The following is a 16,622-nucleotide window of genomic DNA, read 5'->3' as shown; positions in this document are numbered from 1 at the left end:
TACGATGTCAGATCTAGAGTTCATCACTTTAAAGATACCTTCTGAAACTGTCCCAAAAAATAGAAATGGAAGGAAAACTTCCAAACTCGTTTTATGAGGCCAGCATTACCTTGATCCCAAAACCAGACAAAGACCCCATCAAAAGGAGAATTACAGACCAGTATCCCTGATGAACATGGATGCAAAAATTCTCACCAAAATACTAGCCAATAGGATCCAACAGTACATTAAAAGGATTATTCACCATGACCAAGTGGGATTTATCCCTGGGCTGCAAGTTTGGTTCAACATCCGCAAATCAATCAACATGATACAATACATTAACAAAAGAAAGAACAAGAATCATATGATCCTCTCAATAGATGCAGAAAAAGCATTTGACAAAGTACAGCATCCTTTCTTGATCAAAACTCTTCAGAGTATAGGCATAGAGGGTACATACCTCAATATCATAAATGCCATCTATGAAAAACCTACAGCGAATATCATTCTCAATGGGGAAAAACTGAGAGCTTTCCCCCTAAGGTCAGGAACACGGCAGGGATGTCCACTATCACCACTGCTATTCAACATAGTATTGGAAGTCCTAGCCACAGCAATCAGACAACAAAAAGAAATAAAAGGCATCCAAATCGGCAAAGAAGTCAAACTCTCACTCTTTGCAGATGATATGATACTTTATGTGGAAAACACCAAAGACTCCACGCCAAAACTGCTAGAACTCATACAGGAATTCAGTAAAGTGGCAGGATATAAAATCAATGCACAGAAGTCAGTGGCATTCCTATACACCAACAACAAGACAGAAGAAAGAGAAATTAAAGAGTCGATCCCATTTACAATTGCACCCAAAACCGTAAGATACCTAGGGATAAATCTAACCAAAGAGGCAAAGGATCTGTACTCAGAAAACTATAAAATACTCATGAAAGAAATTGAGGAAGACACAAAGAAATGGAAAAACGTTCCATGCTCATGGATTGGAAGAACAAATATTGTGAAGATGTCAATGCTACCTAGAGCAATCTACACATTCAATGCAATCCCCATCAAAATACCATCCACTTTTTTCAAAGAAATGGAACAAATCATCCTAAAATTTGTATGGAACCAGAAAAGACCCCAAATAGCCAGAGGAATGTTGAAAAAGAAAAGCAAAGTTGGTGGCATCACAATTCCAGACTTCCAGCTCTATTACAAAGCTGTCATCATCAAGACAGTATGGTACTGGCACAAAAACAGGCACATAGATCAATGGAATAGAATAGAGAGCCCAGAAATGGACCCTCTCAACTCTATGGTCAACTAATCTTTGACAAAGCAGGAAAGAATGTCCAATGGAAAAAAGACAGTCTCTTCAACAAATGGTGTTGGGAAAATTGGACAGCCACATGCAGAAGAATGAAACTGGACCATTTCCTTACACCACACACAAAAATAGACTCCAAATGGCTGAAAGACCTCAATGTGAGACAGGAGTCCATCAAAATCCTAAAGGAGAACACAGGCAGCAACCTCTTCGACCTCAGCCGCAGCAACTTCTTCCTAGAAACATCGCCAAAGGCAAGGGAAGGAAGGGCAAAAATGAACTATTGGGACTTCATCAAGATAAAAAGCTTTTGCAAAGCAAAGGAAACAGTCAATAAAACCAAAAGACAACTGACAGAATGGGAGAAGATATTTACAAATGACATATCAGATAAAGGGCTAGTATCCAAAATCTATAAAGAACTCATCAAACTCAACACCCAAAGAACAAAGAATCCAATCAAGACATGGGCAGAAGACATGAACAGACATTTTTCCAAAGAAGACATCCAAACGGCCAACAGACACATGAAAAAGTGTTCAATATCGCTCAGCATCAGGGAAATCCAAATCAAAACCTCAATGAGATACCACCTCACACCAGTCAGAATGGCTAAAATTAACAAGTCAGGAAATGACAGATGTTGGTGGGGGTGCGGAGAAAGGGGAACCCTCCTACACTGTTGGTGGGAATGCAAGCTGGTGCAGCCACTCTGGAAAACAGTATGGAGGTTCCTCAAAAAGTTGAAAATAGAGCTACCATATGATCCAGCAATTGCACTACTGGGTATTTACCCCAAAGATACAAAAGTAGGGATCCGAAAGGGTACGTGCACCCCGATGTTTATAGCAGCAATGTCCGCAATAGCCAAACTGTGGAAAGAGCCAAGATGTCCATCGACAGATGAATCGATAAAGAAGATGTGGTGTATATATACAATGGAATATTATGCAGCCATCAAAAGGAATGAAATCCTGCCATTTGCAACGACGTGGATGGAACTGGAGGGTATTATGCTGAGCGAAATAAGTCAAACAGAGAAAGACATGTATCATATGACCTCACTGATATGAGGAATTCTTAATCTCAGGAAACAAACTGAGGGTTGCTGGAGTGGGGCGTGGGGTGGGAGGGATGGGGTGACTGGGTGATAGACACTGGGGAGGGTATGTGCTCTGGTAAGCACTGTGAATTGTGCAAGACTATTGAATCTCAGCTCTGTACCTCTGAAACAAATAATGCAATATATGTTAAAAAAAAAAAAAAGAAGAAGGTAGCAGGAGGGGAAGAATGAAGGGGGGGAAATCAGAGGGGTAGACAAACCATGCGAGACGATGGACTCTGAAAAACAAACTGAGGATTCTAGAGGGGAGGGGGGTGGGAGGATGGGTTAGCCTGGTGGTGGGCATTGAGGAGGGCACATTCTGCATGGAGCACTGGGTGTTATGCACAAACAAGGAATCATGGAACACTACATCTAAAACTAATGATGTAATGTATGGGGATTAACATAACAATAAAAAATTTTAAAAAAAATTGAGGCAGAAAAAAGGAAGGAAAAAAGAACTGATTGTCAGGAGACAAAGCAATCAACAGAACCAGATTCAAAGATGACCCAGATCTTGGAACTATCAGGTGGAGACTTTAAAATAACTATAAATAACTATAATTAAAATATTAAAGAAACTAGGAGAAAAGGTGAACAACATGGATGATAAATAATGAATTTCAGCAGAGAGATGAAATATATATATTTATATATATAACATATATATAAATATAAATATATTATATATATAAGAGTCAAATGGAAATACTAGAAATGAAAAAGACAACACTAAAAATGAAGAATTTGGGCCCCTGGGTGACTCAGATGGTTAAGCATTTGCCTTCGGCTCAGGTCCGGGGATCAACTCCCGCATCGGGCTCCCTTCTCCTTGGGGAGCGTGCTTCTCCCTCTGCCTCTGCCTCTCTCTCTCTGTCTCTCATGAATTAATAAATAAAATCTCTAAAAAATAAAAAAATAATAAAAATGAAGAATTTCTCTGATGACTCATCAGTAGATTCAATACCACTGAGGAAAACAATTTGAAACAAACTCTTGATCTCATTGTTGTGAGTTTAAGCCCCACACTGGGTGTGGAATCTACTTAAAAAAAAATGTTAAGAAATGAAAGGTCCAGAAATGGTATAAATGAAAGTGTCAAATGCATTTGCATTTGACAAATCCTCCTGTGACAAATTATATCAGTTTTTTTTATATGAAAATATATTAAACTTTAAAATTTTTGAAGGATACAACATGTTAGGAATTCCATGGATTGTACTTTTGATGGCAACACTGGAAAAGGTTATCCAGGGACATTTGAAGCAAGATGAATGGACAGTTATGAGTTTCATAATGACTTTTTGGAGAGCACTTAAGAAACACTATCTTTGCCACTGAGACTAAGCTATGTGGTAGGAAATTGCCAAAGGTTCCTAAAAATCGCAGTGACTTATTGACCTCCTACCAATCAGTTATTTGGGTGCTTCGGTCTGAAATCTTTTTTTTGTTGCTTTCCTAATACTTATTGTCCTAGCTCTGCCAATGGTTGTATAAAAATCTAAAACTGTATATTGAAGTCTTTCTAATCTTAACATAAGCAATTAGCTTAAAAATATGTTTATGCCTTATTTCATGTAAACCAATAGAAATGTTATGTATCTTAACCATAATTACACTCTAGGCTGTTCACGTCATGTCAATCATGGTGGCATGAGGGGCACCCGGGTGGCTCAGTTGGTTGAGCAGGTAATTCTTGGTTCCAGCTCAGGTTTTGATCTCAGGGTTCTGGGATCGAGCCCCATGTCAGGCTCTGTGCTCAGTGAGGAGTCTGCTTGAGGATTCTCTCTCTCTTCCTCTCCCCCTGCCCCTACCCTGCTCATGCTTTCTCCCTTTCTCTCTCGGTGGCTCAGTCGTTAAGCGTCTGCCTTCGGCTCAGGTCATGATCCCAGGGTCCTGGGATCGAGCTCTGCATGGGGCACCCCACTCAGTGGGAGGCCTGCTTCTCCCTCTCCCGCTCCCCCTGCTTGTGTTCCCTCTCTCACTGTCTCTCTCTCTGTCAAATAAATAAATAGAATCTTTAAAAAATAAATAAATAAAATAAATAAATAAATCTTTAAAAATTCTGGTGTCATGAAACTGAATATGCACTCACCATATGTATACTTTTAGCCAATGGATTCACTGAACTCCATAACACTTCATGGCATTTGTTGTAGGTAACTACTTCTTATTATATTATATTATATTATTATATTATTATATTTTCATATATGCTCCTATATATACTCATATATTCAAAAGAGGGATGGATCCCACATTGCAATTGGTGAAGGAGATCTTCAAGCTATTTTCAAGAACTTTAAAAGTCTAAATAAAAGTGTACCTTGATTCCCTAATAAAGTTGCATACCTAGGGGCGCCTGGGTGGCTCAGTTGGTTAAGCGACTGCCTTCGGCTCAGGTCATGATCCTGGAGTCCTGGGATCGAGTCCCACATCGGGCTCCCTGCTCAGCAAGGAGTCTGCTTCTCCCTCTGACCCTCCTTTCTCTCATGCTCTCTGTCTCTCATTCTCTCTCTCAAATAAATAAAATCTTAAAAAAAAAAAAAAAAGTTGCATACCTAACAATCCTTAAGAACTCTTTGGGTTTGGTTGGCATTAAATCAATTCAGTGAAATATCACTGGTTATCTAAGGTTGATCAGATATCCAAGTTAAAAGTAATATGTACTAAATGAATACATAAAGGAAAACAAATAACTTTAATAAGTTCAGGGGGTTTTTTTTGTGAACAAGCAGAGACTACAGGAAAAGAAAACAAAGGGATATTAAATGAAGAAAAGTTCAAGTACCCTCTTTCATGAAATTACATTCCTTAAGAAAAAAAATTGGTGTATTGTAAAATAATCCCAGGATGCGAGGACAAAGCTGGGACCTGGGGGACACTGGGCCTGAAGTGGTAGGGTCTGGAGAAACTGACAAGTTGGTTAGATCCAAAGGGGGTGGCCAGTAGTCCAATGCCAGTGTTCAGGGGGGTGCAGCTACTTCAGGCTTGGCTCTGGCCAGCATCCATATTGAAGCAGTCCTATGGTAGTGAGTTCTATGACAGAATTCATGGCACCAAGCAGTAGAATTTGTACATGCAATAATGGCAGTTAGAATGGGTGCCAGTATGTCAAATATTCATGGGGGTAAGACGCACATCTGGGCAGTATCAGGACTCGATAAATGACCTGGTGTTCAAGACTGGCCTCAACTCCCAGTGGGAACTGGAGAGAAACCCACAGCTGAAACCAAAGCAAATGGAATAAAGCAACACCCTACAGTGGGGGGCAAGATGGCTGCTCTGGGCACCTGAATGTCAAGGATGACACTCCTTCTTTTAACACCAGGGTGTTATTACATGTGGTCAGGACCTAGCAACTGCCCCTGGCTGAGAGTGCCAAGGGAAGAACAGAAATGGATACAAATCTCAAATTTGTCTTTTCCCGATTCCCACAATTGTATCTTAGTTCCTTAATTAAGTTATACTAAAATATCACAAACTCTACAAATAAAATGCTATCACTGTTCCCCAAGAACATAACAAGAAGACAAAGCATAAATGCATTATGCGATTCTTAACAAAAAACATTTTTCATTTGTGCGACAAATATTGAATCTGACTTTCACTAAAATATTTTCAGTTCCAAATATACTGAAAGTATTTATCATCGAACCACTCAGAAAAAGATAATGTAGAAAGTAAAAACCACCTTTCAGTTGACTTCTAAATATATCACTCAGCTTGTCAATTTTGGTCTCTGAGAGCAAAATCTAAAGATGAATTCATTTTAGTGGTAAATGAAAAATTTGATTTTGAAATAAAACAAGTATAGTGTATGATTTTAATAATCTCTACATTTTAAAGTTATTTGCTAAAAGAAAGATCTAGTACAATAAGGAAAACTCTTCCGTGTCAAAAAAATCTACCAAAATACAGGGAGTATCCTTTGACAACCTCCAAGACCATGCACATGAGCAGGACAATCCTATCTCTGTATTAAACAGCAATCCAGTGTGGCCAAATCCACAACGAGCAAAATGCTGGCTTTCCCCCATTGCTCTGCAGAACTCTTAACTGCCTGCTCTACCAAGTGAAGCCCAAGTTAAAAAGCATGAAATAATGAAACAATAAACAGATTGTATTATTTTCTTCCCTGATGATGTTTATTTTAAACTTCATGTGCAATTTTATCAAATAAGAAGTTTGCATAGGAGAGCAATGGTCAATTTCAAAATGATTTTTTTCCCCTCACCTACCTAGCCTGTAATACTACAGATCTGTAACAATCATTCTCTATCCTATACTAATATTTTTTATTAAATTACTAGCTTTCAGGGTGAATATGATCATAATTGCAAAGCTACTGCAAAAATATTTCACCTGACAATTTTTAAATGTTAAAGGAATCACGTTATAGAGTTTTTATTGATGTCTTTTATGCTGTACAAATTGCTTTGTATTGAGTGCACTTTAAGAATGGGAATGTAATTGACTTATCCGTGTCCCATTTCCCACACAGAGGGTCCCGATGGTTTCTGCAGATGTAAGCACACACCATATGTTCTCTCAGCAGAGACCAGGTTACCCCATGGAAGCTCAGAAGTCTTCCTGGGAAGCATTTACTGGGTGCAACCTTAATTAACTAATTCCCTGGGGTGGGGGAGGGGCAAACCTCCTGGGAATCTAATCTAACCTGGTTATATGAAACCTTAGTATTTGAAATGTTTCCCAGATATCAAAAAATAAACTTTACACAAAACGCTGTACAAATACAAATTTTATGTTGTGAAATCTTTCGTAAATAGAAATCAAACAGCAATGTTCCTATCATGCTTTTCAGACTGGCTAACCACTCAGTTTATCACTCTGTACCCCACTGTGGGAAGCACGTGTGCTGTTCCCACCAAATGACACAGATTTCAAAAAGTAAGTATGATTAATTAGATAAGATAAGTGACTGATGTAAAAAGTTCCTTCAGCAAGCTCTCTGTCTGGTCATTTACATGTGATACATGTTACAAAACCCTTTAAAGACAATTTTTGAGAAGTCCAGCTACCCCAGCATAATGAAAGATGTCAAAGAGAAAAAAAGGAAAATTAAAGTCAGGGTGCATAATACATCAAGTTAATCTGCAGTGAAGACTGTACCACATGGAAAGCTGATAGAAGGGAGCACTTATCATAAAACTGTGAACAACCAAAGTGTATACTATAGCAATAATGGTGAACTAGGAAAATACACTTCATTTTAAAAGCGTGTCAGTTCACACAAATACGTAAACACCAGCTTACGTCACCTCCCCCCTCCCTCCCCAGTCTGATTTTTACTTATGGTTATGCATTAACTTCTGAGTCTCCCCTGCCAACAAGACACACTGTTAGGCTTTGGCAACATCAAAATAGCAATCCTTAGAGTTAGAAGGAGAGACTATGGCACTAACAGAACACCGCATTGAACTGACACCTCTGGGAGATCCTGTCTGCCCTGTCTCTCCTACGGTGCATCTTCTGTGGGTGAGAACAAGTGGTTATTTCTGCCCCTCATGGCTGTGAACTGGGAACCTCAATCTCAACCGGAAATTGAGGACCCTGTTGTTTCTTATCTGCAATTGTAGGGTTTAGTTAGGGCTTTGTGCTTCCTGCAGGGACTGGGGCAGCTCCCCATGCTGCTGAGATCCTGGGATTGGAGTTCGGTTGCTCTGTCCCTGTCACCAGCCCTGCTCTGCAGTCCTCCATCATCTCACAACCTCCGACCACAGACTCTGACACACACACACACACACCCCCCCCGCGGCCACACCGCCAAGGGACCTGATTTCATGGCAGTTGATGGAGCCTTCTGGAACAGGACACAGCCTCGGCCGCACGCTCCCTAAGTCCAAGGCTTAGGCTAGAACCCTTTACCCAGTCGGGCTGATCTATCTGCGCCGGTCAGCCGGCAGCATTGTACACTCAGGTGTGGGGGTGGGGTTTTTTGTTTTTTGGGGTTTTTTGTGGGCAAAAAACAAAGCAAAACAAACAAACTCCACAAACACAAACAGCAACAGCAACAACAAAAAACGAATAAACACCAACTTCCCAAGAACTGCATTCTAAACATCTTACTTCTAGAACCTAGGCACTGGTCAGTCATGCACCAAATTCGCCCCCAAATGTCATTTTCCTCCTTTGGAAATTACGCTGGTTTCCAGTTGTCTGTACTTCCTAATTTTCTGTAAAGGGGAAATGCTTTTGGCAGAGAAGGCTCTGTCTCAGCTCCTGGGGAGTTACGGCCACTGGTGGGCACCCTGGACTCTCTCTACCTGCTCGCTTATTCCTCTGCTGCGGGGGAGCTGTGAGCATCTGCCCGGTGAGCCGGCATGAGACACCCCTACCTTTGCTTTTGGAACAAGGATGGCACAGGCAGCCTGCTCCTGCTCAGGTCCTCTGTGCCCCAAGCCTTAGCGAGGCAAATTCTGCCCCCTGTGGGAGAAGGAGGAAGAACACGCGGACAGGCAGAAACAAGACAAAAAAGTATGGGAAGTGCTACACATTGGCTCTCTGTATCACCAACCGGCTCCTGAGCTTTTAAAAAATCAACACGGAAAAAGAGTTTTGACTGGTTACACAATTCACAGTGCCCACAGGCTAGATCGGTCTCTCAGAGAAATACAACAATTCCCGTAACTCACAGTGGAAGCAAGTTCCCCATAGAATCATTACAAAGGGAGGGATTGTGTCTCAGCAGGGTCCACACACTAAGCCAACGTTGAGTTGAACATCACAGAGCTACTTCTTAACACGCTCTTTTATACAGACCAGTAGTACCGCCTTGGGCCCAGTAAAAGCAATTCTGATTATTTGGAGGGATTGTGAATTAGGAGAATAATAGCGTATCACTGATGCATGTGTATCTCTGATGGTGTGAGTTAATCCAGTTGTCAACTTAGAATACTATGAGCAAATGGACTGTATAGCTGCATGTCCTTCAGGGAATTTTCAGGAAGCTTCTGTTAGGTATTGGGCAGTAAGGAGTTAGCAATTATACACCCTAGACTGTGCTTGGAATGTGGCTTTTCTATCTTGCTAATTTAATAGAGACCCACTGAGCCTTAGCGACTAAGCTGAGCCTAAACGACCACGTTGAGGATAATGATGGCATCCTCTTGGGCAGTCAAGGGGCCCAACAAGGACACATTGGTGTAGAGAGAGCAGCCAGAGGTCCCTGCCCGGCTGCAGGCACAGAGAGTAGGGGGCATCCAGTGTAGGAGACCGCCGGCCTTGCTCATGCTGGACGTGAGGTCATAATAGTGCTAACACAGCCGTGGCCCTAGATGGATGCAGGTATCCTAGAGTATGGTCATAGGAGCAGTTCTTACCACAGGCTGCTCTTCCTTTGCAGATTTCTTTGGAGTCTTAACTTTCCTGGTCTTCACAGTTGAGACACTGATGGAGGGTGAGTGTGGTCTTGAATTTGCTCTAGGTCTGGATGGAATCCTGGGCTGTAAGGGCCACGGGGACACAGCAGTCTCTTTCACCTTGACTAGTTTCAGGCTCTGGCACACAAAAAGAAGCAGCTTGGTTATTCTCACTTCATTCTCCAGAATCGTGTCCCTTTCGTTTCCTCCTGTGAGTTGGCATTGCAGGGTCAGATTTTCAGTCCCAAAGGGCATGGGTCTGGTCCTTTTCCCAGTGCTACACTCCCCCTTTTGGCCTGATTTAATGTGTCAGCTGGGTCTGTTTTTCCTCTCCTCCCACTGATGCTACTGTACTAAGAAAAACATACCAACAGATCAGTGTTTTCTGGAAGCACCTGGAAAGGTGGGAGTGGGGTGAGGAGTGGGGTGACATGACAGCTTGAGGTCTGTATCTTATTTGTAGGAAGCTAGGGGAATAGAAGGTAGGAGTATAGGGACAGGGATCTGAAGAGATACGGCATGAGCCTAAGGCTCGGTGTACCGGGACAACACTTTCCCCTTCCTTCAGCCAGGTTTGCCTTCTTGTTGGCTTATACCCCTCTCACTGAGCTCAGCCATCACTCCTGGGCTTTCTATCCACACTTTTAAGGATTTTCTCCTTCAAACTCGAATCTTGGAAAGTGAAAAGTCTCAATATGGTATGTATACCTTTTTCAACCCAGATGTCAAAATAAGACTCACACAGAATAAAAGAAGAAAAAAATAACTTAAATTTAAATGCAAACCTTGCCACCTAGGCTGTCCAACTTTTTCCTTGTTTCCATGTCCTCCTTCTGTTTATTAATCTGTGAAATTGAAGGCGCACATTATTTGTTATCATTTGCAAAGATTAAAAAGGAGAATTTTCTATAAAACTTCCTCAAGCAATGGAAGAATACAATGGTAAACCACTTAACTGCTAACACAATTATGAGAACGTAAGTTATAATGGTGCATATGAATTAGAAGAGAAAATTAATTTGTACCTAAAAAAAGAGCACTTAAAGAGGTGAACAGAAAGAAAGTTGTAACTGTTTAAAATCATTAGCATTTGCTCATTGTTTTAAGCATAATAGAAATTATAGAGAAACATAGATCGTTTGCTTTTGTGGTAATAATTTGTTTCATATATTATTATGATAGTTATAAATTCCAGGTCTTATAAAAGTTTTGGAGAAATTTCAGATAATGCAATAGCCAGACTTCAATAATATAGTGATAAAATTTTGACTTAAAGAGTCAATTCTAGTTTCCAGGCATAAAAGCCTTTTTATCATATATGTAATTGAGATATAATCGACATAGAAAATTATATTAGTTTCAGGTCTACAACATAATAATTCAAAAGTTAAAAAAATAATAATTCAAAAATTGTATATGTTGCAAAATGATGGCCACAATAAATCTAGTTAACATCCATCACCACACAGTTTTAATTTTTTTCTTGTGATGGGAACTTTTAAGATTTACTCTCTTAACAACTTTCAAATATATAATACAGTACTATTAACTATGGTCACCGTGTTGTACATTACGTTCCCGTGACTTATTTATTTTATAGCTAGAAATTTGTATCTTTTGACCACCTTCACCCATTTCACCCACTTCCCACCCTACCTCTGGCAACCACTGATTCATTCTCTATAAGTTCATATTTTCATTTTGTTTAGATTCCACATGTAAGTGAGAATATACAGTATTTGTCTTTCTCCGACTTCACTTGGTATACTTTCCTTAAGATCCATCCATCTGTTGCAAGAGGCAAAAAATATATTATTAATGCATGCTTCAATAATATCAAGCTTTTTTTCATCAAATGCATATGTGACTAATGCTAGGGATTCTAATTCTGGCTAATCTTATGAAATTAAACAATGATGAGATATACCCCTAATCATTAATCTCACAGGTACAATTATTTTCCAAAATATCTCTCACCTACAGATAGGGCAGGTCTGTCTCATGAAATCTTGAGGTCTGGAGGGACAGTAACTGATGTCCATGAAGCACTGCATTTAGGAAGAACTGGGCAGGTGTGCTAAGATGAAGGATAATATGCAAAGCTTCAATTTTACTTTAAATGCAATGGGATACCAATGAATAATTTTAACTGTTGGGGGGTATGAATGGGACATGATAATATTTATTGTATGAAGTCATAATTTGGGGGGAGTCATGTTTCTGGTCATGGCTGAGTAACTGCTATGAAACCAACCTTCCCACAGATGACAACGATAAGCTCCAGAAAAAACATATTTAAAAAAATTACCTGAAGACAATGGCTTTTAACTTAGCAGCAGTGCCCAGTCTGTCTGTGTGGAACAACTAAAACTATGATGGGAAAACTGCAGCCTTTCAGGATTGTTGGAGACACACTTCAGGGAAACCAGAGCCAGGGAAAGTTCCAAGGCAAGGAAATCCCAAGGAAAGCCAGACGGCAGAGCCCCAAACTTTGTGCGTAAATTTTGCCCAAATCCTTAGCAGATGCCTGAATCATGCTTGGCAGTGAAGCTAAGGCTCAAAGATTGAGTTGAGACTTGAGCTTCCCTCCACTGCATGCGAGACAGAGTTTGCAGTTTAAATCCAAGTTAATTGCCTGATTTTTTTTTTTAAAGTAGGCTCCACACCCATCATGGAGAGAGAACAGGGCTTGAACTCACCACCCCAAGATCAAGACCTGAGCTGAGATTAAGAGTTGGTTGCTTAACTGACTGAGCCACCCAGGCATCCCTAATTGCCTGATTTTTAAAAATAACACACAGCATTCATAATGCCTGTAAAATCCCCAAATGCTCAACATACAATTGTATGTTGCTGATCTATTCTCGAGCGAAAAGACTCTTAACACAGACTGAGAGTGAGATGGTACCTCAAAAATAGTGGAATGAGGTCTCTAAAGTGTGGAAAGAATGAAAGAAAAACAAACACTGTTAACTCGGAATTCTGTACTGCCAGAAAATATTTTTCAAGATGGAAGTGTCTGAAAGATACAGAAGGATTGCATCAATAGCAGTCCTGATCTACAAGCAACATTAAAGGAATCTCCTCAGACTGAAATGATCCCAGGGAGAACCTCCAATCTTTAGGAAGGAATGTAGAGCATCAGAAATGGTCAATATGTAAGACTATTTTATCTTAATTTCTTTCAAATACATACAACGGTTTAAAGCAAAAACTGTAATATTGATGTAAATATAATACATAAAACAACTTTAATTTGAAGAATGGAAAAATAAATCTATATAAACAAACCTATATATTTCAAAGTTTCTATATTTTACATGAAACTGCCTTAAATTAACTCTAAGTAAACTGTAAAAAGTTAAAGATGTAAATTATAATTGCTAGAGCAACCACTAAAAGATAGGCAAAAAGCCAAAATAATAATAAATAAATTAGGGGCGCCTAGGTGGCTCATTCAGTTGAGCAACTGCCTTAGGCTCAGATCATGATCCTGGAGTCCCAGAATGGAGCCCCACGTCAGACTCCCTGCTTCTCCCTCTCCCTCTGCCCCTGCCCTGCTCCTTCTCTCTCTTTCTCTCACTCTCTCTTAAATAAATAAATAAAATCTTTTAAAAAAGATAATAAATAAATTAAATTGGAATTCTAAAATATATTAAAAGGACAGCCAAAAAAAAAAAAAAAAGAACAGAGGAAAGAACAATGAAAAACCTGGAGGGGACATATAGAAAACAAATAATAAAACGGTAGACCTAAATCCAACCCTATCAATAATAACACTGAGTGTTGATAGACTGAACAGTCTAGTTAAAATGCAGAAATAGGCAGAATGTATAAAACAGCAAGACCCAATTATTTGCTATCTATAACACAAGCACTTTAAATATAATACACAGAGAGGTTGAAAATACATGTATTGAAAAAAATGCAATGCAAACATAAGAAGGCTGGCAGTACTACATTTATGCCTAACATGTATAGTAGATTTTAGGATCAGAGAATTACTAGAGATAAAGAGGGACATTTTATAATGATAAAAGGATCAATTCATGGGAAGACATAATAATTATAAATACAAATGCACCTAATAACAGAGCTTTAAAACACATAAAGTAAAAATTGGCAAAATTGTATATAGAGAAAAATAACACCCCTCTCCCAGGAATTGAAAGAAATAAACAGAAAAGTTAAAGACATACAGATAACCTAAAAAACACTATTACTACCTTGATTTAATTGATAACAACTGCATCAACAGCAGAATATAAATTATTTTCAAGTAGATATAGTACAGTCCCATGATAGACTACATGCTGTTTGGCCATACAATGACTGCCAACAAATTTATAAAAATTTAAATCATAGGGAGGATGTTCTCTGATCACAATGGAATTAAACTAGAAATCAATAACAAAAAATATATCTAGGAAAATCACTAATATTTATAAATTAAACAACACAGTTCTAAATCACAGGGGAAATCAGAAATTAGAAAATATCCCAAACTGAATGAAATATAGGATACCAAAATGTGTAGGATGCTGCTCAGAGGGAGATTAATAGCTTTAAATGCTCAATTAAAAATAATAAAAAGCCTGAGATCAATGACCTTAAGTTCCACCCTAAGAAGGTTAAAAAAAAAAGAGCATAGTAAACAAAAAATAAATAGAGGGGGGAAAGGGACAAAGATCAGGGCAGATATCAGTGAAATAAAAAAGGAAAAAAATAGAGAAAATAGAGCCAAAACTAATTTCTTGAAAAGATCAGCAAAATTAATAGCCCCCCAACTAGACTGATCAAGAACATAATTTACTAATATCAGGAATAAAAGAGGATTTATTATTTCCGATCCTATAGATATTAGAAGGATAATAAGAGAATGCTATGGAAAACCTCATATCAACAAATACGTAATTAAATAAAGTGAACAAATTGAATAATACAACCTAGCAAAACACAAAATGAAATAAAAAATGTGAATAGCTCTATAGCTATTAAAGAAAATAAATCCATTATCAAAAACTTTTGCATAAAGAAAACTCTAGGCCCAGATAGTTTCACTGGTGAAGTCTATCAAACATTTAAGAAAGAAATGACAGAAATCTTTTTACTAACACCACTAAAATTGTTTTCAGAAGATAGAGAAGACATTTCTCAAGTCATTTTATGAAGCCAGCATAACTCTAACACTAAAACCCAAAAAACAAACATACACACACAGAAAGAAAATTTAGAGATCAATGTCCCTTATGAACATAGATTCAAAAGTCTTCAATGTACTACTAACAAACTGAATGCAGTAGCGTATAAAATGTATGAAAGGTCATAACAAAAAGGGGCTTATTTCAGGAATGCAAACCTGCTTCGACATTCACGAACCAAAGTATTTCACCATATTATGGGGGTTAAAGAAAAAAAATATAGTTGTTTCAATAGCTGCAGAAAAAAAGCATTTGACAAAATTCAACTGCCATTCACGAAAGAAACTCTCAGAAAACTAGGAATAAAAGGAAACCTCCTCAACCTGACAAATGACTACCATGAAAAACTCACAGCCAAATCATACTTAATGATGACATAATAAAGTTTGCCCCCCTAAGACTGGGAAGGAGAAAAGAATATTTCTTCTCACCACTGTTATGCAACATTGTATTGCAAGTCCTAAACGTTATAAATGTTTATAACATTTTATATAACATTATAAGTTATAAAACATTAAAAAGAGGGGTGTCTGGGTAGCTGGATCGGTTAAGTGTCTGCCTTTGGCTCAGGTCATGATCCCGGGGTCCTGGGATTGAACCCCACATCAGGCTCCCTGTTCAGCAGAGAGTCTGCTTGTCCCTCTTCCTCTGCCCCTCCCCCCGACTTGTGCTCTCTCTCTCTCTCAGATAAATAAAATCTTTAAAAAAAAAAAACACTAAAAAGAAATAAAAGGTACAAAGATCAGAAGCAAAGTAAAACCATCTCTATTTACAGAAGACCTGACTGCTTACATATCAAGAATCTACAGATTGTTTACATTTGAAGGAATATATGAAATTATTATTGTAACTATTAAGTGAATGTAACAAGGTTGCAGAATACAAAGTTACTATAAAATCAATTGTATTTTTTTTTAAAGATTTTATTTATTATTTATTTGACAGAGAGAGAAATAGCGAGAGCAGGAACACAAGCAGGGGGAGTGGGAGAGGGAGAAGCAGGCTTCCTGCTGAGCAGGGAGCCCGATGTGGGACTCGATCCCAGGACCCTGGGATCATGACCTGAGCCGAAGGCAGACGCTCAACGACTGAGCCACCCAGGCGCCCAAAATCAATTGTATTTTTATATACCAGTACCAAACAATTGGAAATAAAACCTAAAAACAATTCCATTTCTAATAGCATCAAGAATGATAAAATAGGAATAAATTTAACAAAAGCTGTGCAAAAACCTCTACACCGAAGATGACAACATACTGGTAACAAAAATTAAAGAAGACCTAAATAAACAGAGATGTATACTATGCTTATGGGTTGGATGATTCAGTCTAGTAAAATGTTCATATGTCAATCTCCTCGAATGTATCTGTAGATTTATACCACAATCCTAATCATAAAACACACTTAGTTTTTTGTTGTTGTTGTTAAAGTGGACAAGTTGTTTCTAAAACCTATATGAAAATACAGGGCATCTAGAATTTTCAAAATGACTTTGAAAAAGAACAAAGTTGAAGGACTTACTGTTACTTGTTTTTAAGACCTATTATAAAACCACAGAAATTAATATAGTGTAGTACTAGCTTAAGGATCAACAAATCCTTACAACAGAATAGAGAACCCCAGAA

At 38.6% G+C, this 16,622-nt stretch overlaps 1 protein-coding gene across 1 annotated transcript in view; it reads right to left on the bottom strand.

The window, feature by feature from the left end:
* Positions 1–16,622, bottom strand: part of CUNH10orf67 (chromosome unknown C10orf67 homolog) — a 151,154-nt gene that overhangs the window by 11,263 nt on the left and 123,269 nt on the right. The window contains exons 14-15 of the mRNA XM_064591968.1: positions 10,582–10,641; positions 9,758–9,934 (exon numbers count right to left, since the gene is read on the bottom strand). Of these exons, the coding sequence (XP_064448038.1) occupies positions 9,758–9,934; positions 10,582–10,641 (237 nt within the window). The remainder of the gene's footprint in view (positions 1–9,757; positions 9,935–10,581; positions 10,642–16,622) is intronic.

The sequence above is a fragment of the Mirounga angustirostris genome, unplaced genomic scaffold, assembly GCF_029215605.1.
Source record: "Mirounga angustirostris isolate CCGP_5_RB_7025 unplaced genomic scaffold, mMirAng1.0.hap1 SCAF_5, whole genome shotgun sequence".
Lineage (NCBI taxonomy): Eukaryota > Metazoa > Chordata > Mammalia > Carnivora > Phocidae > Mirounga > Mirounga angustirostris.
The sequence above is the reverse complement of the archived record's forward strand: the minus strand, read 5'-3'. Positions and strand labels throughout refer to the sequence as shown.